The 23,504-nt window shown below is 42.6% G+C and overlaps 1 protein-coding gene and 1 long non-coding RNA gene across 2 annotated transcripts in view; both read right to left on the reverse strand.

Annotated features, from left to right (window-relative positions):
* Positions 1 to 2,121: 2,121 nt before the first annotated feature.
* LOC308482630 lies at positions 2,122 to 3,443 on the reverse strand. Its single transcript, XR_013989366.1, has 2 exons — positions 3,170 to 3,443; positions 2,122 to 2,433 (listed from the first exon to the last, which is right to left on the reverse strand). It is a non-coding gene; the product is annotated as an uncharacterized lncRNA (long non-coding RNA).
* Positions 3,444 to 11,940: 8,497 nt separating this feature from the next.
* Positions 11,941 to 23,504, reverse strand: part of TOX3 (TOX high mobility group box family member 3) — a 98,034-nt gene continuing 86,470 nt past the window's right edge. The window contains exons 4-7 of the mRNA XM_081018147.1: positions 19,806 to 20,075; positions 17,523 to 17,750; positions 16,260 to 16,340; positions 11,941 to 13,917 (exon numbers count right to left, since the gene is read on the reverse strand). Coding sequence (XP_080874273.1) covers positions 13,156 to 13,917; positions 16,260 to 16,340; positions 17,523 to 17,750; positions 19,806 to 20,075 — 1,341 coding nt within the window. The 3' untranslated portion in view covers positions 11,941 to 13,155. The remainder of the gene's footprint in view (positions 13,918 to 16,259; positions 16,341 to 17,522; positions 17,751 to 19,805; positions 20,076 to 23,504) is intronic.

The following is a 23,504-nucleotide window of genomic DNA, read 5'->3' on the forward strand; positions in this document are numbered from 1 at the left end:
CCGCAAAAATATCGCAGAGGCATTCTCAGAATCGGCTGCCACTCTTGAATTCTGTCAAAGTGCCGTTCATTCCACGGAGGGACCCCTAAAGTCTAAAATGGTGAAAAAGAAAAGCGGTAAAAATGGAAGGGAAGGAGAAGAAAGAGAGAAGAGACTTGGAGCCCTAATGCATTTTAGAGTCAGGCACTAAAACTTCACTTAACGGCTATACAACTTCTGCTTGTTCTCCCCAAGAACCTTGGAACTCGAGGGAGGAACAGAACAGTATGTGTATTTTGCTTTACTGTTAGACAAACACATTGTTCCAGCACATACACCAAACATAAACACAAAACACAACTTCAGATAATGGGCACAAAAATATCCACTGAACTTTTCATGAAAACTTTGCAAAAAAACAAACAAAACCATGTGCATGCATGCATCCACCCCCAACCCTGGTTTTGCATGAATTTGACTTCATATCTAAGCCTGAGGCAAAAGGTTAATCAAATAGGAACACTGGTGTCACTCCTCAGTTATTGATTAGCAAATGCCAGATCACATCATCATCTGACTTAATGTGTTTCAGTCATGAATATTTCCCCAGATGTCACTCCCTTCCCCTCGATTCCATTTCTTTATTTAGGCACTACTTTTGTTCAGTAACAATACTTTTCATATGAAACCTATGTTATAAAGTGAAAGCTTCTCCTTTAAAAAAAGTTACAAAAAGAAAGCTCTTCTTAGCAACTGGAAGGAAAACCAAATACGAATTCTACCTATGTTTCTGGAACATTCCGGAACTTTCATGCCTCATGCTGATTTGCCACGTTAATGGATTGCATGAGGAAACTAACTGAATCATAGAATTGTAGAGTTGGTAGGGATACAGAGGGCCACCTAGCCCAAACCCCTGCAATACAGTGGTTGTTGTTGTTGTTTAGTCGTTTTGTCGTGTCCGACTCTTCGTGACCCCATGGACCAGAGCATGCCAGGCTCTCCTGTCTTCTACTGCCTCCCGCAGTTTGGTCAGACTCATGTTTGTAGCTTCGAGAACAGTGTCCAACCATCTCGTCCTCTGTCGTCCCCTTCTCCTTGTGCCCTCAATCTTTCCCAACATCAGGGTCTTTTCCAGGGAGTCTTCTCTTCTCATGAGGTGGCCAAAGTATTGGAGCCTCAGCTTCAGGATCTGTCCTTCCAGTGAGCACTCAGGGCTGATTTCCTTCAGAATGGATACGTTTGATCTGCTTAATACAGTGGTACCTTGGGTTAAGAACTTAATTCATTCCTGAGGTTCTTTCTTAACCTGAAACTGTTCTTAACCTGAGGTACCACTTTAGCTAATGGGGCCTCCCGCTGCCGCCGTGCTGCCGGAGCACGATTTCTGTTCTCATCCTGAAGCAAAGTTCTTAACCTGTGGTACTATTTCTGGATTAGCGGAGTCTGTAACCTGAAGCGTATGTAACCTGAAGCGTCTGTAACCTGAGGTACCACTGTACAGGAATCACAACCAAGACATCCATGACAGTCAGCCATCTAACCTCTGCTTAAAAACCTCCAAGGAAGGGGAGTTCACCACCTTCCATGTGATTCCATTCCACTGTCAAACAGCTCTTGCAGTCAGAAAGGTCTTATAACTTGAAACCCTTACTTCAGGTCCACACTAGCAGTTGTAGCTCTGCGGGGGGAACAAAGGGGTCTCCTAACAACTCTCAGAATTCTTTGGGGGAACCCAAGTGTTTTTAAAGTGGTACAGTGGTATGACACAAATATACCCTTTGTTCCTGTTCAATCTGTGGCTGTGTCTTTGTGTGTGCGTGTGTGTGTGTGTGTGTTTATTTTAAAGTATGGTTACATGTTGATTTAATTTTTTTAAGCATTTTCTTCCTTGATTTTTTGTAGGCTGCATTGAGGGTCGGAGGTGCAGTTCATAGATATAAATTAATGATATAAATACGTGTATAAAAATGCGTCACAAGGCCAGCTAAAATGACATTTGCTTAAGCCGACATTCTCTCGTGTTGCTCCTGTCTCCTCTGTTAATTAATGCACATTGTTACAGATTCACATGTTCCTGTGACAGGGGGGGAAATCCCCATAGCGTACCAGACGACTACAGTGATAGATTACATGCGCACGCTGTGTCATATCCAATTAATTCAAATTGACTGTGCACCGCATTATGTTGTTAGTGCATGGAAGATCAATAAATATGGAGAAAACCCAACAAGGCTCTCTTCATTCCCCCTCTGATGCGGGTTGGTCTGAGACAGATCATACTTCTGTGATCTGCGCTGCTGCTGTTGAAGGAGGCAGGTGGTGCATAGACACCATTCAGACTTGGCCTATTCAATCCAGGCTCCTCTGACTTGCCATTCATGCATCGCAAAACACCATCTGGTCCTCTTTTGCCTCCAGCAATCACAGCTGACCAAAAAACGATAATAACAGCTGTTGCGAAACAAAAGACAAACAAAGCAGGGAGGGAAAGGGTTAGAATGAAGTCCAGGGCTGCAGAAATACTCCATGAAGTGAGAAATGGGGAAGGGTGCTATTCATAAGTCTAAAAAAACCCATTGTGTGGCATCTCCCTGGTTAAACTTGAAATATTTAATCCATCTGTCTCCAAAAAGGGGAGGGGAGGTAAGGAGACCCCTTCCAGCTACAATGGTCAGGTGATAGATAATATATCATGGAAACTTTGCCCGATAAAGGTATTTAAAGCTTTTGTTTGTGGTTGGAGACTAATGACCCCGTTTCAGCTAAAAATGAAAACTCCTTATGTTCTTTCATCATATGTCAGCCTAGGTTAATGTTGAAGCAGAATGTAGTTAACTGGGGTGATAAAGTGAAGAAACCCTGGGAAAAGGGGGGGGAGTACTTATAAATGATAGGACAGAAAACATGATTTCACAGGTGTCAGGCAAAGAGAGAAAAAGAGAGAAATCACTTACGCACTGCACTGTTCCACCACAACATTGCGCATCAATACAGTTTAAGGCTATGTTATGATCTCTCCATAGAGTTGCAGCACTGAACTATGGTGAAATCCACAGTGGCAGAGGTAGAATGGTGTGCAGGATTGCACCCCCAGTTCATTGGGATATTTTTGATCTCTAGCAGGTGAAAAGGGTAAAGGGTACCATACTGCAGCCAAGCAAAGGCCCATCACCAGAAGAACACCTACACCATCAAAGGCACCCTGGTCCATTCATGGGAAGTTCCAGTAGCATGAATGTCTTGCCAGCAGTGTTCAATCAGCTGTGAGGACCAAAGTAGGTCACCCTTGGAGAGGGAGGAGTTGGTGTGTCCGTGGATTCACAGGATCTGAAGGCACCTCACCTCCCTTCCAAAAAGGACGTAATACTATACATCCCTGGGAATCTCTCCTATACACACAGGGCCGTGCCCAGTGTTAACTGTGCTCTAAGTCAACCCATTGAAATCAATGCACATAATGAACTCAGGTCTACCCAACATACAAACCATATTTGGATTGCTGAGTTAATGAAACATAAAAGATGCAACATGGGTGTTTATGATGCAAGTGAGCATGTGTGTGTGCAATAATGGCACATATTAACCAGGATAAGGTATATGTAAACTTAACAAACTGGCTCCATTCACACCATAAAGTTAAAGCACTATGAAAGCACAGTAATGGCTTTCCCCCAAAGAATTATGGGAACTGTAGTTTGTTAAAGGTGCTGAGTTGTTTGGAGACCCCGTTTCCCTCCCAGAGCTACTGTTCCCCAATTTCCCTGAGACTGATTCTCTGAGATTGGCAACTGCAGCTCCATGAGGGGAATAGGGGTTTCCTAAAAACTCTCAACACCCATAACAAACCACAGCTCCCAGAATTCCTCAAGGGAAGCCATGGCTGTTTAAAGTGCTATCACTGTGCTTTAAATGTTTGCCGTGAAAGAGGCCAGAGAGGGAAAAGGCTTGATTTTAAACGTACACATCCACTTCAATGTTTGCTACTTTAAAAGGGCAATCCTATGTATGTTTACTCAGATGTGACTCCCACCATGTTCAATGTGCTTAACTGTGTTTAGGATCACAGCCTATGTTCAGCTGCTTTGGTGATTACTATTTCCCCTGTCTCAGAACTGATCAACAGATCTTCAGCCCTTCATCACGTGTGATAAAACCCGGGATTTATTAAATCCTTTAATGAGTAGACTTGCACCTGCTTCTTCCTCCAAACTGTAGAAAACAGACTTCTGTTGGCATTAACCCTTATCACTTGTGACATTTTCCCAAAGATGCATCCTGGCTCTTCAAGAACACAATTACAGGCCATATACACAATTCCTGTCACTTGCGGTTTAGCTTTTCTTTGTTGAAGAGGTTGGTTAAGAGATTTCAGAAGCTCCAAGAAGGGCACTGATTGCTACATTAAGTTAGTTGAAACTGACACATGGGTTAAAAACTAAATTGGACACAATCCCATGGGGAGTTCTCCCATGCAGGCTCCATTAAAATAAATGGGAGCTTCAGAACACAAGTGCTTCTGCACCACCCTCATTCATTTCAATGGCTCTTGGCGTGCTTCACTTGATTGTTTTTCTTGTTGCAATTAAGTATTATCCTCCTCCAAATTTATTAGACAGCATGGTAAAATGAGCACTGTTCAGGTGTTGGGTTTAGCTACATGCCATGTGCACTAAGGAACAGCTCAGGGCATCACCTGCCGACCACATCCCAATATCTCCATTCCTATCATTCCTCTTCTGACATTTAAGCCTGCAGCGTGAAGGTTGGAAGAGGGATTCTAAGCATGTTCACCTGACTGTGCTTAGAATCTTCCTTGCAATTACCGTATTTTTCCGTGCATAAGATGCCCCCTATTTTTGGGGACTCAAAATAAAGAAAATGCACTATCCGTGCATAAGACGACCCCTTATTTTAAACTTCAAAAATGTAGGAAAAAATATAGTCTTATACACAGAAAAATACGGTATATATTGCTCCAGGTTCTAGATTATGGGGAGGATTCTAAGAGCATCCTACCTGAAAGCGAGATCAGCGCCACAACCCCATAGTTGCCTTTGACTGGACTTAACCATCCAGGGGTCCTTTACCTTTTACCCTTTACTGAATGCTCATTTTTAAAAAAAATCTCACTTCAAAGCTTTGTGCTTTGGGAGTAGAGAGGACAGGGAGACTTTGGTGCGTGACCCTACTCCTTTTTTTCCATGTCCTCTGATTGTGAGTAGACCCAGCACCTGAATAGGGCTGCTATTACAAACATTGGCTTTTGTGAAATACTGTCTATTTGATCTTGGGATCCTTATATAACTTAGGACCAGTATACCTCAATGACCACTTCCTTCTCTATGGGGCCTTCCTGAATACTGAGTCAGACAAGTAACTTTGGTTCACACCCCCATCAGAGGTCAAGTGAGTGACGACTGAAATTAGGACCTATTCAGTAGTGATGCCCTATCTTTACAAATTCAACTCAGTCTGCATTGAAACACAAACTTACCTAATTCGTACTTTCCCAAAACAATATGTAAATTGAAACACAGCCATTCTTTGAAATCTGCAGGTCTCTGAATTTTGTAGCACAGTTCTCCAGCCAAGTACTCTGTAAAAAGAAATAAATAAACGTAGGTGAAATGTGTGTATATATTAGTGAAACTAGCATACAAAATGTGTTATATTTGGAGAAGTTGTTCTGCAAACGTGTATATTGTGCCAAATTTCATACAAAAATATGTATATTAGGAAAAATCCACACTAAAATGCTGATAAATTTGTGTGGGAACTTAAAAAAAAAAATCACAAATGGATGTGGAAATGTGAAGAATTAAATTTAAAATTGGTGTCAAATGAGAAACCGAGAGGAGCCAAAATGGACTCGTCCCCCTGTCCCTACCATCTACCAAGCACTCCTTCAAGTTCCATGGGAGCAAAAAGGGGAACAGGAATGGACTTTTCTCTCTCTCCGTGGATTGCAGCTTTGAATGGAAAACCGGGTGGATTTGTATTTCTCTCCCCCCCCCCAACCCCCCAGTTTGTGTGTCTCATGAACAGTAGCCATGGACACCACCTCTGCTCAGCCTCATTCTTTTTCAGATTAGGATTCGACTCAGGCTCCTCGCTTGCTGTTTTTAATTTTCATTTTATCATAAGCAGTTTTAAGATTGTTGCCAGTGGTAATTTGCAATTTTTATCAAGACCTCTTCATTATAGCTTCTGACAGGACAGATGCTGTAATTAATCATGCAAGACAACTGGGGATAGTGGTCAAACTGCTCTCCTAGTGCAGGGGGAGGGAGTGAGGGGAGGGAGGGAGGGAGAAATGTGAATACAACAGAATCCTCGAGATCCTTTGGAACATGAATGCATAATGCATGCTGGCGCGTTGGCAGCAAAGGCACAGACCCTGAAGCAGTAGAGTGGGAAATATGTGTTCTCCCTCCCTGATTTGTTAAAATAAATACAACAAGTGAAAATAAGTGAGCGTGCTGGTGCTAACAACCAACATCAACACCACCAGTGGTTACGAGGCAGGATGACTATGTTCTACCTCCGTTGTTGGAGGCAGTAAACCTTGGAAGAACAGTTGTTGGGAATCGCAAGAGGGGAGAGCAGTGCTTCACTCAGATGCTGCCTGGGGTTTCTGGTGATTATCATGCCTCTACAAGACAAATTCACGGGGCATAAGACTGTTAATGGCAACTAGCAGCCATGGCTATCATTGCCTCCACCAAAGGCGTACCTAGGGTCCTGTGCGCCCTTGGCAAGGAACTGTATTGGCACCACCACCACCCCCCAAAATCACTTCATGGCATGCCTTTGTGCCGTGGTATGAGAAGGAAGCTTCTCCTGCGTTTGATCTTGCGGCAACAGTGGCATTTTGTTGCCGCATAGATATACGTCATACACTCCATAGTCTGAGAGGTGATATTGTGCCACCAGCCCCGGGCCTGCACCTCTGGCGGGGGATGCTTTTTCCAACCCCTAGGCCTGCCTCTGGCCTTCCCTGTCATGCCTCTGAATTGCAAGTGGAGAGAGTGCTGTTGTGCTTCCCACAGGCACCCGGTTGGCCACTGTGAGAACAGGATGCTGAACTAGGTGGGCTTTGACCTCATACAATAGGGTTATTTGTGTTTAAATAATAACAGCATCAGAATCATATTAAGGCTGCAACCTCATGCAAAATAAATTGGGATCGGTAGCAACCGCGCTGGTGGCGTAGAGCTCTGGAACCACTTTTCCAACGCTGCCAATGCTGTAGCTTCCCTAGATGGAGCTGGGTTGGGGCAATGTGCTAGCAAGATCAGGACTGCATGGATTTTCCAGTAAAGTCAATGTAGTGCTCCTACCAGTGGTTCCACACAACCCTGAAATTCCTAACTTTCCACCCCACCCCAGCTGTAGTGATGGTGGCATTGAGAGGGCAGCTATGTGGCTCTGCCCCACCACATCAAACACTACATTTTGGGAGGAAGCTGTCTTGAACTCAATGGAATATAGAGCCAGGGTAATATTGACCATGGGGTCAATCCAGGTTCTTATACCCGCACAGCCATGGGACTTGTTTACTGACCTTGGGTTTGTCACCATCTCTCAGCCCAATCTACCTCACAAGGTTGTCAGGTGGATAAACTGCAAATATACTGGTGGATGAGCATGGTCTGGGGGTGGGGAGTAGTCATCTGACACACCACTGCCAATTGCCAGGATATTAGGATTGAAACCTGATTCATGACAGACAATGGAATTAGTTCTTCACATAGCACATAATTTATGGGATGTGCTGTTGCAAGATAGCTAATGGTTTCGGTGCTTTTAAAAGGAAGAAAAGTCTGTTAGGATGCTATCCTATGCACACTTACCTGGGAGTAATCTGCTCATTTCAGCTCTCTCCATTTCTCATTTTCCCAGTCTTACAATTCAGTTCTCCACATGTTGCAACAATTGCAGATGGTTTCTTTTATAAAACCTTGTGAAAATCCACCATCATTTTAGTGCAAAAATGCTCATGAAAGTTCATCATTTTGGCGCCAATTTCTCTGAACACATTTTTATATGCAGTTTTGACTAACGTACACGTTTTTGCAAGCAACTTTTTCTAATATAATGCATTTTTGTATGTTATTTTCACTGCCTTCATTTTTATGGACACTTCTGTAAACATTAGTCCATCTAGCTCATTATTGCCTACATAGACTAGTAGAAAGTCAAAGTTTGAGATGGAGAATCTTTCTCAGACCTACCAAGAGAAGCTGGGGCTTGCATCTGGGTTCTTTTGCATGTGATCTGCCACTGCCACTGAACTATGGCCTTTCCCCTTGTTTGTTTGCAGGTAGTTCCCAAATCCACAGCCACTCTGCATTTTCCCCACTGACAGCAAAATATTATTGAGTCCCGTCAGGTGCAAATCTGGCCTCAAAATTACCCCGTATCCCCAGCTGAGACATTAAGAAAGACTACGAACTCAAAATTGTTACTGAAATTAATTAAATGGTTTATTGAAGAAATTAAAGTGGCAATCATGGTGGATATATGTCACTGAGTACCAGCATGCCTGCTGTGGAACAATGGGAGATGGTTACTAGCTCCATGCCTGTTTATGGACATCACTGAGGCTTTTGATTGGACACTACAGTTCTGGACAAGATAAACGCAGGAGGGAGGGTTGATCACCATTTAGGCCCCTTCCAACTCTGCAGTTCTATGACTCTAGGAATGTTTGAATGCATCCAGTGGAGGTCTTCTTACATGCTTATGCTTTTAGTGAAGAAGAAGAAGAAGAAGAAGAAGAAGAAGAAGAAGAAGAAGAAGAAGAAGAAGTGCCAAGCTGGTAATCCAAAACTCCAGATAATATAATGGGACTTCTTTCCAAATAGGCATGCATAGGAGGGTTTTTCTTTCTTGTTTTTAAAGGAATTAACTAACTGAATGTTGCATCCCTGCAAAGCAGTCAAAATTAGGCCGAAGAATTCATATGCCAGACCAATTTTCCCATGTATGAAAGTATATGAAGCAATCCAATGGAGATAACCTGTTAGTGTGAGCTGCTACGAGGCACCATCCCAGCTTATTTGTGTAATTATCTATTCAAAAGCATTTATAAAGCGCTTAATATTTCAAAAATCTCTTCCTGGATTTAGCCACCATGCCTAAGGCAAATACGCCAATTCACGTGCAGCTTTGGAGGCTAGGAGAGGCTAGCACTTTAAATGTCCCCCATTGCCTTAACATTTAAGGGTAGCCGAGATCAATACCATCCTGGCTTACCCCTACCTCCTTCATGGGAAACCTCTTTTCTCAGAGGCTTGAGAAGCCATTTTGCAATGTGAAGTGCAGCTGAATGGGAAGATAGGCAGAAGCCATATATATATAACTACAGGGGTTAGAAGCAGGCGAGAAATTTTACACTGGAGCAAGAAAAAGAGGGCAAAGTTGCTGCCACCCTGGACCTCCACTTACTGCTTCATCTTAGGATGTTATGGGTGATGAACAGCACAAGCTTGAGCCCTATGCAAAATCAAGAGACAGGCAGGAAGCATTGGGAATTTGCTACAAGTTTCTAGCGTCTTTCAGCAGATGCTGTCAAGGGGTCAAGAGTGCTTCAGTAAAATTCCATTTCACTTGCAAGGTTAACCCTAAAGGGCAGATCAGCTGGAGATTCCTTCCTTGGAGAAGCATCTCCAGTGCAAAACTTCCCAGAGAGACCAACATATTTTCTTTAACCTCTTTTTTCCTGACTGTAATATGCCTTGACAGTCATTTCTGATATATACGACAAGTGTTCCAATGTGCTAGTGGCCATGACAAAATATTAAAACCATATCTCCTTCACTGCACCTCCAAAACAAATTCTAAACACAGCAGCATCCTGAATAGATAATTTATCAGGTGCTAAAGAAGCTCTGACACAGGCAGTTATAAGATCATACGAAGAGCCTGCTGAGTCAGGCCAATGGCCCAGCTAGGGCATTATCCTGTGCTCACAGTGGCCAACCAGATGCCTGTGGGAAACCAGTAAGCAGTATTCAAGCACACAAGCATGCTCTCCTTCTGTGGTTTCCAGCAACTGGTATTCAGAAGCATTACCACCTCCAATATTAAGGCTGCAACCATAATATTGATAGCCTTCTCTTCCATGCATTTGTCCAGGCCTCTTTGGAAGCCGTCTTTATCTCTGCCTCCTGTGGGAACGAGCTCCACAGTTTTACTACACACTGCATGAAGGGCTTTCTTGTATCCGTCCAAAATCTTCCAACATGCAAGTTCATTGGATGTCCACAAATTCTAGTGTTATGAGAGAACAACCTTCGCCATGTCATGATTGATGATTGAAACTTCTATCTTGTCGCCTCTTACTTGCAAGTTCCAAACCCTGCAACCTTTCAAAGGCAAGGTGCTCCATCCCCTAGATCAGTTTGGTTGCCCTCTTCTCAACCTTTCCCAACTCTACAATACCCTTTTTGAGATGAGGCAGGCAGAATAGCCACCCAGCGAAGTCTGCAGTCCCCGTCTTGATACTCTCCCCCTCTGGAAAACCTCTGCATTCCCCGTTCATGATTTGTGGTTGCTGCTCACTCAGTCATCCTCCTGCACCCCAAATGCAGTCTATTGTCCTTTTCCTTTCCTAGCTGTAAGGACCCTCCATTGAAGTGACAGGAGTTGGGACTTCCCTTTTGATGGTGGTGGCAAAAGGGCTTAATACAGACCATCGCTCCCCAGTGTTTTTGGATTACACCTTCCATTGTCCCTGACCATTGGTCATGTGCTGGCTGATGCTAATAATATTAGAACCCAATAACATCCAGACGACAACCAACTTGAGAAAGGCTGATGCAGACCATGTTAAATAGACTCTAGTTTTCAATAGCACATCCAACTTCTGACATATGCAAGTGCTTCTGGCTTCATCCAGATCTTTCCAGATTCCAGGTAAAGCCTGCACTGCTGCAGGAGTGGTTCATTTGAGCTCAGAGAAAGACTGTGGCCTCCATATGATATCAAGTTTGTTTATAGCTTAAGCTTGCCTTGTTTAAGGTGAACCTGCCATGGTGGAGGCACACTAACAGAGCTGTTCTAGCTAGGACACTGGCAGAACTTACACCCATTTAGCAGGACAGCTGTTGGCTGAGACAACCCAAAGCTGGCTGAGGGAAAACAAGCCTTTGAAGTAAAGTTTGAACTTTCACCATCCTTTTTGCCAGTGTCAAGTTCTGCTAAGTCGACAGGGATTTTGAACAGATGCAAGTCTGCCCCTGCTGCACCCCCCAGAATGCCCCTTTGCAAGATTACCCTACTCTTGGTTCTGCTGGTTTTGGTAGAACCCTGGCTAAGAGACATCTCCAGCTGGGCTGCAATGAGGGGCTTCATGGCCCAGGCTCACTCAGCAATCCACCTATTCTAAACTCACTCATCCCATTGGATCTTGGGTTTGGATGACACTGTATTAGTGAGCACAGCCTTGGATGCCAGTGTAAATGTTAGGGCTATGATCCAGGTCTGGACAAATTCCAACTTGAATTGGGCCAGTTGCTCTGGGTTCGATCAGGTGCACCCTGAGCAATCTTGAGAGTAGTGGTGTTTTGGCAACCACGTTTAATTAGGGTTTTAAACCCTAATTAAACATGGGGGTAGTACCAAGGTGAAGGGGGTGGGTGGGAGATGTAGATAGAAACTCTCACCTGGCCTACTTTTAACCCCTTTGCCACCACAAACATTAGGATTTAAAATACCAATTAAACTAATACTAATTAAATTAATACCAATTAGATCAGGTCATACGAGGTTGAATCAGGCAACAAACCAGACTTGAGGTGGCTATGTACAGCCCTGCTTAATGTTATGGTATGAAGAGGAGGTGTAGCACGGGCAAGCTGGTATTTTGTTCAAAGGGTTAAGGATTAGCTGATTTCAGTTTTGCAAAACACTGGGGGTATGTGGTTGGATTTTTTCCTTCTTTTTTACTGAAATGTGTTTATTCTATAGCAAGATAAAAGCATTTGTTTTAGATAAGCAAAATACAAACAACTCAATTGCTGCTATTATAACTCATAAAAAAGTATAAAAACAGCATAAAAACACAGTAAGCAATATTGCAGTTAAATCATTCATGTTACCAGTGTTTACATTAAAGCCTCATTTATGAAAACTTTACAACACATGATATGAAAAACTTACAATTTTTTAAAGGAAATATTTACACTGATTATTCAGATGTAGCAATTCTTTTAAATAGTCTACTGGTATTACAGCATATATTTTTTAAAAACTCACATTTTTCCTTCTTACCTATTTTTTTTGTAATAACAGTGCATTTAAGTGCATTTCCTTTTTTAAAAAATACAGTGTATTAAATCTGAAAGTTGTCACCCAAACACAGGATAGAATATTCACATCCTTTTTTAAAAAAACAACAACAACTTGGAATGAACAGAACAGGGTAAGAATATATTTTGTAACAAAGCACTGTAAGTGTTTAGAGAAATTATAGCTTTGATGGTAAAGATGGGCTCTGATATTTAAGAACTTTCACTTGCAGGTTTCCCCCCCTCCCCCTTCTGGAGACATATTAAAAAGAGAAAAAGGAGCTTTGGCAAAAGTCTATGATTTTTACATTAATCTTTATATATATATTTATATTTTTATATATATATGACAGAGGAAAACACCGTCAACTACTCATGTCATACGAGTGTGATTGCATGGAATCCAATCAACATTTTACAGGTAGTTACAACTGTGCTTTTTAGGACTTCATGAACAAAAAATAATAATTAAAAAAAAAAAACCAACCCCAAACTGGTTTGAAGTGCATTCACTAATCAGTTTTAATCTGGAACTGTGAAAAAGGCCAAAACTTTTTCGTTTCACTGCCCAGGCATATCCAAGACTATGTAGTTCACATATTATGGGTAAAGCTCAAAATAAATAAAGAAAACAAGAGAGCACAGCATTTTCTTTAAAAAGATCGGAAAGAGAGGGGGGGGGAACAAATATTTATAGTCAGCTAAATGAATATACACAGCTACATTGTAGTTCTTTATTGCCTATCTAATAGACAGCTTAGAGGCTCACTCATCTGTTATGCATCCCTGCATAACTACCAACAGCAATGTACAGTTTCCAGCCGTAAACAGTCCCCCTTTGCCTAACTCACAATGCAAAGCAGCTTTGCAACATGTGTCTTCAGAAAATACTGGCCTGCGATAATAGCTGAGTCTGTGTCTGGGTTTGTATTTGGGACTGGTGTTGTTGGGGGGCTGGCGGGGGGCTCCCAATGCTGGGGATTGGAGAAGTGATCTGTGAGGCCACTGGGGAATGTTGCTGAGGTGAAGGCTGCGACTGGTGCTGCTGCTGCTGCTGCTGCTGCTGCAGGTGCTGCATCTGCTGCTGCTGCATCTGCTGGAGCTGCTGCTGCAACTGATGCTGAATTTGCTGCTGGCTCAGCTGCTGCTGCAGGTGCTGCTGCTGCTGCAGGTGCTGCTGCATGTGGTGCTGGAAATGCTGCTGCTGCATCTGCTGCTGGATCTGCTGATGCATGTGCTGCTGGTGGAGCTGCTGCTGCTGCATCTGCTGCTGCTGCAGCTGCTGCAGCTGCTGCAACTGGTGCTGCTGGCTCTGCAAGGAAGGGCTGACCTGGGAGGGCGCCGATGCCGACGTGCCCACCATGCTGCTTCCCATTGAGCTTATCAGCGAGGTGGAAATGTTTGTGGGCATGTTGGGCGCAATGGTGACCGAGGCAACTATCTGATTCATGGGCAGCCGCATTGCTAGAGGCTTGGGGGCGATTGCCCTGGGGAGCGACTGCTGGAGAGTCTGTGGAGAAGTGGCCACGGCTGCGTGCTGGGAGAGAGGGGCGTTGAGAAGGAGGGACGAGGACAGGTTTGTAGACGCCAGCGTTTGCTGAACAGAACGGATTGTTTGGGCTTCAGCTGACTCAGCAGCAGCCTGCATTTAAGAAAGAGAAGTTCATGACAGTTAATACAGGGGCCGCCTTATATGTTTTTATATTTATACATTTATATTTATATTTGTCACATTTGCATTTCTCTCGCAGAGCTTGTAATAGGATCCTTGGCATCTTTCCCTTTTTCTTCCTTTCTCTTTATTAATAATTAAAAAAAAAAACACTTTAACACAATTTTAATAACAAAGAGCAATCCCCTTCCCATTTCAGGGAGGACACAAGGGGTGCCTAAACTGAAACAAAAGGCAAGCAAAAAAAAACAACAAAAAACATTAATCCATCAGTAAAACCCATCAGGAAGTAACAAGATTCAAGTCCATCTATACTGTGGGAATGTATCTTTTTACTTCAGCTTTGCTTTCCTAAACAGTTCCAGTTTGTGGGGGGAAATAATTTCGTTCCTTTAGCCAGTCACAGATTATTTGTTAAATTTTCCATCAAGGCAACTCACCAAACCAGCTTATAAGGCAACATCCTTTAAGTCATATCAATAACTGGTCAGGCAACTGTCCATTTTAGGAACATCAGAAGAGCATTAGGCCAAAGGTACATCTAGTGCTGGGTTCTGTTCTTACAATGGCCAACCAGTAGCCAACAGGAAGCAGGACATGAGTGCGATAGCACTGTTCCCCCCTCATGTTTTTCAGAAAATAGCATTTGGAGGCATTCTGATGCTTGGAGGTATTACATAGCCATCATGACTAGTAGGCATATATAGCCTTATCACCCAAAAATTTGTATATTCCACCTTTTAAAGCCCTCCAAGCTGGTGGTCATCACTACAAATTAGAGAACTGCATAATTTAATTATGCACTGTGTGAAGAAGAACATTATTATTATTTTCTATTCTGAATCTCCGGCCCTTCCAGGTTCCATTTTTATGAGGGAAGGAGATAAAACTTCTATTCACCTACATGCATCCATATGAACTGACCCAGACCCTGTGATCATGATCAGAGGCCCTTCTTTGTGTACCTCCTCCACAAGAGGTCCAAAAGGTGGTAACACAAGAATGCGCCTTTTCTGCAGTGGCTCCTCTTTTGTGGAATACTCTCTCCAGGGTCGGTTGCCTGGTGCCATCTTTAGATATCTTTAGGACCTCAGAGAAAACTTCCCCTCTAAAACCAGGCCTTTGGCCTTTAACTATCTGCGACCTTTTAGAAGTGGGTGCGGTGTCTTAAATGTACACACACACACACACACACACATTTTAATGTATCTATGTAGGTTTTTGTTTGCTTGCTTGCTTGTAAGTTGCTTTGGGTTGCCATGAGCAAGATAAAAGGACTAACAAAGTAAATGAAGAACAGTAATAATAATGCATCATTTAATACACCTTTATCACACACATCCTTTATCCATATAACCACTGCTAGAGCCTTTTCGGGACATTTGGAGGGGGAGGACTGGATGTTTTTAAGGCATCAAGGAGGAGCCTGTTGCCAAGATTCTATTTCCTTGCAAGTATTAATTGGTAGAATGGAGGAGCCCTCAAATATAAGATAGCTTAGCTGATCAGGGATATGAAACCCACAAGCAAAGCCCAAGACAACCTACTACACCTCACAGACTCGCTCTGCATCGGGTTCTGATTTCTGCAGATACCAAATCGCTTCTGCAAAAGAATAAATTGCCAACAGTCTCATACTGCTGTTTATTATAAGAGCTTTCACGAGAGCTTTGTTCAATAAATAATGCAGCATGTACAGTACCGTGATATTACACCGCCTTGTAACATGCTCTATGGTTTTGCAGTGCTTTACTCAAAGACCATTTCTCTTCTTTTTCCAAATGGATAGTGCCCAGTTATATTTATAGTACTGAAATTGTGCTGTTTTCTGGTATGTTGTTATATTTATTATTATGTTGTTGTTGTTCTGTTATGAAGCTGTGATTTGCAATGATTGATTTTGAGACCTATTCCTGTCTTCTTTGATGTAAGTCACTTTGGACACGATTCTTTTGTGGAAAAGTAGCATACAAATAAAATTATGAATGAATGAATCTGCAAGATGTCTTGGTTGCACAGAGAGCAAAGCAACCTGATTTTTGTAAGTGGAATAATGCAATTGTAGAGTTGGAAGGGCCTAAAGAGTCATCTAATCCAAACCTCTACAACACAGGAATAAAAGATGGATATACCAGGGACTTAGTCTCAGTCCGTCTGCATGCAAAGCAAGAGCCTCTAGATTACTGTCCTTCCCCAAAGATAAGGCTGGTTAAAAAAACAAACTCTCTGCTTATTTATTTATAAGGTGAAAAGAATCCACACTGAAGGCATTGCACTACTGGATGCGTAACTGAAGTCAGACTCGAGCTCACCTTGGAAACCAAACTTGCTCTGTAGGCAGCAAGTGCCTTAAGGTATTCTTTCTTGGCAGCTTCTGTTTTCCTTTTATATACCTGTTAAAAGACATTGCAATTAACACCACCTTCAGTGTTTAAATTTCACACCATAAAGTAGCTCTTGCCCGAAGAGGGATGTTATGGTCTTGTAAAATGAAGAAAGTCAAAAGGGACAATGCCAACTCTGCAACAAAAAGGTTCACAAAAGTGTGTGACTCCCATCCCTCCTCTCCTTTAAAACAATGAGCCAAACTGCTACTGTGTACATTTTCAGCATTAAAATGGGAAGGAGTTGGAGCTGAGATGATTAAAAAAAAATCTTTGACTCCATTTATTATATCTCTTACTGGAAGCAGTTTCATAGCCAATTAGAAATGACTATGTGATGATGTCACAGAGCATAAATTAAGCCAACACAGAGTAAGGGAACAGGCCTTGCACTCAATGGGTTTTGTTTGCTCCCAGTGATGTCATCACAATTACAAAATTTACTTGCTATATAAAAGCAGTAGCCTCTCAAGAGAGAACATTTCACAAGCAAGTTCACCTCGTTTTCATTGATGTTCTGAACTTGCCTGTGAAATGTTCTCTCTTGAGTTCCGTTCAACCCTCACTGAGATTTTAAGAACATGGACGTATGAAGTTGCCTTAAACCAGACCACTGGTCCATCTAAGTTCAGTACTGTCTTCACTGACTTGCAGCAGGTCTCCAAGGTTTTAGACAGAAGTCCTAACTGGAGACAGCCAGGATTTAACCTGGGACCATCCACATGCAAGGTTAGTGCTCTGCCTCTGAGCCTTGTCATTAAAGGGGTAAACCCATTACTAAATGCTCTTTCATGCATTAGGGAACAGTGAATGCTTCTTAAGACGGTCCTTGCATTTTTAGTAAGTACTTACATTCAAAGCAATATTTTGCAGTGCAATGCTCCACTGTCCAATAAATCAGGAACTGTTTAGCCGGTCAAAAGTGTTTTTCATTGATTAATCGATCAATCAAGTCAATTAAAATATTGCAACCTTACTACTACCACTGCAATCAGAGAATGACAAGGGGCTGATATGAAGCCAGATCCTTAGCTGGGTTGATAGGAAGCATAACTGTGCTCCAACCCGTGCTGCTGCATTTCTAATTAATGAAGTCAAAAGGATCAGCCCACTAGTGTTTAATTAGGACTTTGACATCTTTCAGTGCATCACCCCTTTCTCCCCCAAAACTCCAAAGGGTCCCTTGGTTACCTGCTTCTGCTCTTCTCCTAGGCTATCCCACATAGACGCTACAATTTTTGAAACCTCTCCAAAGGTAGCATTGGGGTTCTGCCCTTTAATTGCTGCTTGTGTATCCCTGAAGAACAGGGCATATGCTGACACTGGCTTCTGTGGCTCATTGGGGTCTTTCTTTTTCTTCTTCTTTGGAGTCTTGGGCTTCTTGCCAGAATCTGGGGCAGCTCTCTTTTCTCCTGCAGCCTTGATAAAGAGCAACAAAACCAAAATCAGTGTCCAGCATGGGATATTAATTATAAAAATCAGCTATGCATACACAAAGCTATTTATGCTCTACTTGAAAAGAAGTATGCCAAAAGACCACAACATAGGGGAAATAAAAAGAAGACCTTTGTAGTAGGCATTAAAAACAATTCAAAATCATAAGACATAGAATATATTTCTGATCATGAGGGTGAGAAACTTACATTTCTAGTTTATTTTTTAAAGTATCCATCAGAAGCATCACATTCACCATATCAGGTGCACAAAAGAGCTCATGCACAACTGGAAATGCAGAAACAGTCTTGTCTATGGGCAGCATTAAACAAAGTATTTGAGGCCATTATCTAAAGCTTGTTTCTGACAAACGTGACACAGTGCAACACCAGCTCCCACTTAAACCTTATACCAAGCTTGTAGCCCTGGAGCCACTCACTTAGAATGCTCTCAAAAAAGAAGCATAGGTCACTGATTTCCATTTTTAACACAGGTGTTTGTTTGTTTGTTTGTTTGTTGAAGTCTATCAAATGAACATTTGTTCATAGCCCACCTACTGGCCCTGCCAAATGAGCCTATTTCCTCCACTAGCTCCTTCACCCTGTGTTGTCCCACAAGCAAGAGTAGCCAGCATTAGAGGTTTGCATAGTTCCATATGGAAGCCAACGGCCTATCAGATGAGTTACAGAAATAAGATACTCAGTATGAAAGGAGGAGGAAACCACTCGTCATTCTTCTTTCAGCCTTTTTGTTAAGGCTGCTTACTATGGCTTTTGTTCCTTTTTCCGGGTCACAGAACAATTAATAGAGTCATTATTCAATCACGACTGAGCTCCAATGAGTCCCTCTGCAGCTGCCCTGCATAGCCTGTAGGCAGAGGTCTGGTGGAAATGGCATTTGATGGATCCATGCGATTAATTTCAGGCCTTCCACATGCTCAACTCCCATGGTCTTCATCAAAAATTCTGCATACATAACCTGCACAACCAATCTCTTTATTTAGCTTTCTATAACCTGCTCTCTATCCCTCAGGCTCAAGGCTAATAACTGCAAAGTAACAAAACAAATAAATGCAAAACTGTGCTATGTTAGACATAGATATTCCAGCCATCGGGCATCTGCTCTTTGTTTATATCCCAAAATAGGCTGTCATTGTTCAGAGATATTTCTCAGTTGGCTGTCTATCCTTTGCAAACCTATTTAATCTGATAGGAAAAGGAATTTGAGAGCACACTCAAGGCTTTCCCAAAGAGGTGAAGGTATTTTTTATTGATTTTTTTATTGAAGAATGCTTAGGTTTTTGGTTTTGTAAAATGAAAATTAATTTGCAAGCAGGTATGTCAGTCAGAATTGCTGCATCTAGAAAACGAGGAAGTTGCTATAAAGAACCTTATACCAGCAACTTTTTCTTTTATTTATTTCTCGCTTTTTTCTTCAAGGAGCTCCAGGTGCCATATACTTGGTTTTCTCCCCACCTCATTTAATCCGCACAAGAACCCTGTGAGGCTGGTGAGGCTGAGAGGCAGTGGCTGGCCCAAGCTCACCCAGTGAGCTTCATGGCTGAGTGGGGATTTGAACCCTGGTCTCCCAGTTCCTACAGTGAAGTCCCACACTCGAACCATTACACCACATTAACACACACCAAACGCCACAGAATAGCAGCATGGCATCATTATGGTAAGCAACTAAATAAAGCTACTGGGTGATACTCAACTAAGTTTTATTCAGAGCAGACTCACTGAAATATTGTATTTAATTATGGGGTATCAGAGTTTTTAGGGGGTTAACCAGGCTGGGATAGCTGGGATAGCAGGCTTGTTGGTTTTTAAATGTCTGATGTAGATTTTTTCAATTTATTTGTTCTGTGTGGGACAATGACAATAAAGATTATCGTATCGTATGAAATGATTCTACTCTGAATAAAACTTAGCTGAATCCCACTCACTCCTTTTTGCCCTTACTGAACTCCTCTTAAAAACAAAAAGAAAAGTTTGGTGGTGGGAGAGAGAGCATCTTTTTACTACACATGATAGAACTTACCCTGTTTGAGTCCTCCGCATCTTCCTCATTTATAGAACTGGATGGAGAAGGGGTTGCTGATTTGCTCGCAGGAGGGGATGGGGAAGTGTGTGGCACATTGGTCCCGCCCAAGTTCAGTCCCAGTTGAGCACTGAGCTGGGATTGGTTAATAGTGGTCAGCTGGTTAGGTGACATAATTCCCGAACGAGCAGCATCTGTCATATGGACAATGGATCTCATAATCAAAGAGTGGTCCTGGCGATACTGAGGCACATCTGTATGACTATGATCCTAGAAAGAAAGAAAAAGGTGGGGAAATATGATATTAAGCTGCTAGAAGTATCAAGTCAATTCCTGTGCCCTACTCCAACTCAATTTATAACTCAGCCTAAAGATGTGCAACGTAATCACTAGGTGTTATTTTCCGGTTTACTGTTCCACCCACTTCTCTCTCCATCACCTACTGTTTCTCATATCTCCAATTCTAGATTGCATGCCCCTTAGGAAAGGGATCTGTGCTACCGCACTCTGTAAAACACCATTCACACTCATGGTGCTATATAAATTCAAAATAATAATCAGGATTGGCAGCAAGCGTTGGCATACTAAGCCATATGCCAGGGGCCCACAGCCCAGCAGAGGGTCCACCAGTATGGGCCCCCTGGAGCTGCTCCTGCTCTTCACAACCACCTCCCAAATTTATGTATTTATAAAATTTCTATCCCATCCTTCCTCCCCCAACGAGCCCAGGGTAGCAAGTTATAAGTGGGGAAATAATGAAAACCTCTTAAAAACAATTCCAATACAGATGCAGACCAGGGAAGATCAGAACGCAAAAGCCTTGCTGAAGAGGAAGGTATTTAATAGGTGCCATAAAGAGGGTGCCTGTCTAATATTCAAGAGGAGGGAATTCCAAAAGGAAGGTGCCACAACGATAAAGAGCTGATTCCTACATTATGCAGACAGATTTCCTGATAAGATGGTATTTTCAGGAGGCCCTCACCTGCAGAGCACAGTGATCAATTGGGTATATAAGAGCTGAGGCAATCTTTCAGGTATCCCGTCTAATAATAATAATAAATATTATTATTATTTATTTGTACCCCGCCCATCTGGCTGGGTTTCCGCAGCCACTCTGGGCAACTTCCAACAAAGTTTAAAAATACATTAAAATGTCACACATTAAAAACTTCCCTAAACAGAGCTGCCTTTAGATGTCTTCTAAATGTCAGGTAGTTGTGTATCTCTTTGACATTTGATGGGAGGGCGTTCCACTGGGTGGGTGCCACTACCGGGAAGGCCCTCTGCCTGGTTACCTGTAGCTTTGCTTCTCACAATGAGGAAACCACCAGAAGGCCCTAGGTGATAGACCTCAGTGTCTGGGCAGAATGATGGGAGTGGAGACGCTCCTTCAGGTATACTGGGCCAAGGCCGTTTAGGGCTTTAAAGGTCAGCACCAACACTTTGAATTGTGCTCGGAAACGTACTGGGAGCCAATGTAGGTCTTTCACTACCAGTGTTATGTGGTCCCGGCAGCCACTCCCAGTCACCAGTCTAGCTGCCGCATTCTGGATTAATTCAGTTTCCGGGTCACCTTCAAAGGTAGCCCCACGTAGAGCACATTGCAGTAGTCCAAGCAGGAGATAACTAGAGCATGCACCACTCTGACGAGACAGGCCACGGGCAGGTAGGGTCTCAGCCTACAAAGCTGTATATGACGGAGACTTCCGGGTCAGCGCCATTGGTGAATGGCGGAGTTCCTCCAACCAGAGGAACGGGCTCCGTGGAAACTGGGTCTTCCCGCCGCAGCGAAGGTGGGGACCCGCTAGAAATCCCAGGTGGAGGAAGCCTGGGAACGTGGGGTTCAGCAGGGCACCAGAAGCGCCCCCCTACTCGCGGGGAATCCCATCTAGGGGCTCCGGAGCGAAGTGGGGTGAGAAGCGCGGTGCTACTGCCAGAGAGCGCTGACTTTTTCCTGTGGACAATTGGACTTAAAACAAGTACCCGTGAGTAGAAACGGAAAATTGGATCAAGAAATTGTTTAATTTGGTATCGAAGCGGGAAGGTGCAAACAGGAAGTCCGCCTTCCGCTTTTTTGTATATAGACTAAAGCAAAAATTTTGCAAGCTAAAGCCGGGAAGCTGTCAAAAAAGACTAAATTTCCTTCATTCAGAATTACTGAAACCCCCCTTGGAAGCAGGAGAAAAGGGGGGGGGACTCTGTTTAACCCTAGCAGGAGAGGGAGTGAAGAAGGATAAGTTTCCACCGTCTCTAACCTGGGAACGGGGTGTCAGAGACAGAAATTGTTGGAGAGGTTCATTGACTGTGAACGTAATACTTTGACAGATAGCTAATGAAGAGAAACAAGTTGATTCTAATGTTGCCTTTTGCATTTTAAAGAAACAAAATCTCTGAAAAACATCTGAAATATCTGAAAAAATGAAAGTAACTTTCCTTTGTCTTCAAAAAAAAAATGGATACAAATAGTTTGTCTCCTCTAGAGGGAGCTTGCTAAATTGTTGCTGTAGGATATTTGAGACCCAACATCTGTGAGATTAAGACCGTGGGAACAGTCTTTTCTGACCTTGAACAAAGATGAGCTGGGAGGAAGACTGGGTGCTTGCTCTATGCAAGACAAATGCTTTGCTGGAACAGATGCATGAGAAGACGGACTTGATGAATGAGAAAATGGATTTGACTGTTGTGGTTAATAACTGTGGACAAACAGGGAACATTGATACAGAAATCATTCAGGAACCAACCTATGAATCTGTACTGACTGGGCAAGTGCAGACGACAATGGAGGAGGATGCGGCTGCACCTCAAATAGTACAAATGGAGAGACCCGAGGCCCTACAGGAGCATAAGCCGCTGTTATTGAAGATTGAAGTTGGAGTGGGCCAAGGGGAGTCTGGAGATGAGGAGATTCCTAGCTTTGGAGACATCTTGAAATTTGATTTCAAATACATTTTGGATTATATCGAGGACTGTGGGGAGTGGGACTGTGGGGAATGGGCGAGCTGGATAAAGGGTGATGGAGACAATTTTGGGTTGGAATTCCCCAGAGACCTACTCCTCAATGAGAAAGGAAAGAAACTAAGACAGAGACCAACAAAAGACAAGGAAAAGGGCAAGCACAAACAAGATGAAGAAGAATTGCAGAAGGGACATGGAAGAGACTTAAGGGCCTCGGACATAAGGCTTCCAGGTTGATGGACTAGATGGAATGGACAGTAAGGACTGACATGACCCGAGACCAGGAAGAAGAGACGCTGGATGATGATTGAAAGAAAATTTATAATGGAAATTTTTTATTTTAGAATCCGCTTAATGAATATTAGGGAAAATGTGGGAATGAAACTATACGACTCTAGCAGAAATGTTATCAGGAGCTATGTATATTTGAAAACTAAGATTTAAGTCTTAAGGTACTTAGGGGTAAGATAAGGTTAAATAAATTAAGATAATTTGAATAACAGAATATGGGGATAGATGGAAAGGATTTGTTGAGTTAAATATTAGGTTAAATTGTTAAGATAAATTTTATAACAAAAATTGAGAAAGATGGAAAGAATTTGCTGAAATAATTATTAAACTAGAATACAAAAAGGGAGGTGTGAGGAGGTCAATGAAACAAGCAAATGGAAATTATGGATATGCAATTTGGGATTTGTGTTTTTTTCTTCTTCTTTTTTCTTGTTTATTTTCTTTTACTGTATT

The sequence above is a fragment of the Podarcis pityusensis genome (assembly GCF_964106645.2).
Source record: "Podarcis pityusensis genome assembly, chromosome: 8".
NCBI classification, from domain to species: domain Eukaryota; kingdom Metazoa; phylum Chordata; class Lepidosauria; order Squamata; family Lacertidae; genus Podarcis; species Podarcis pityusensis.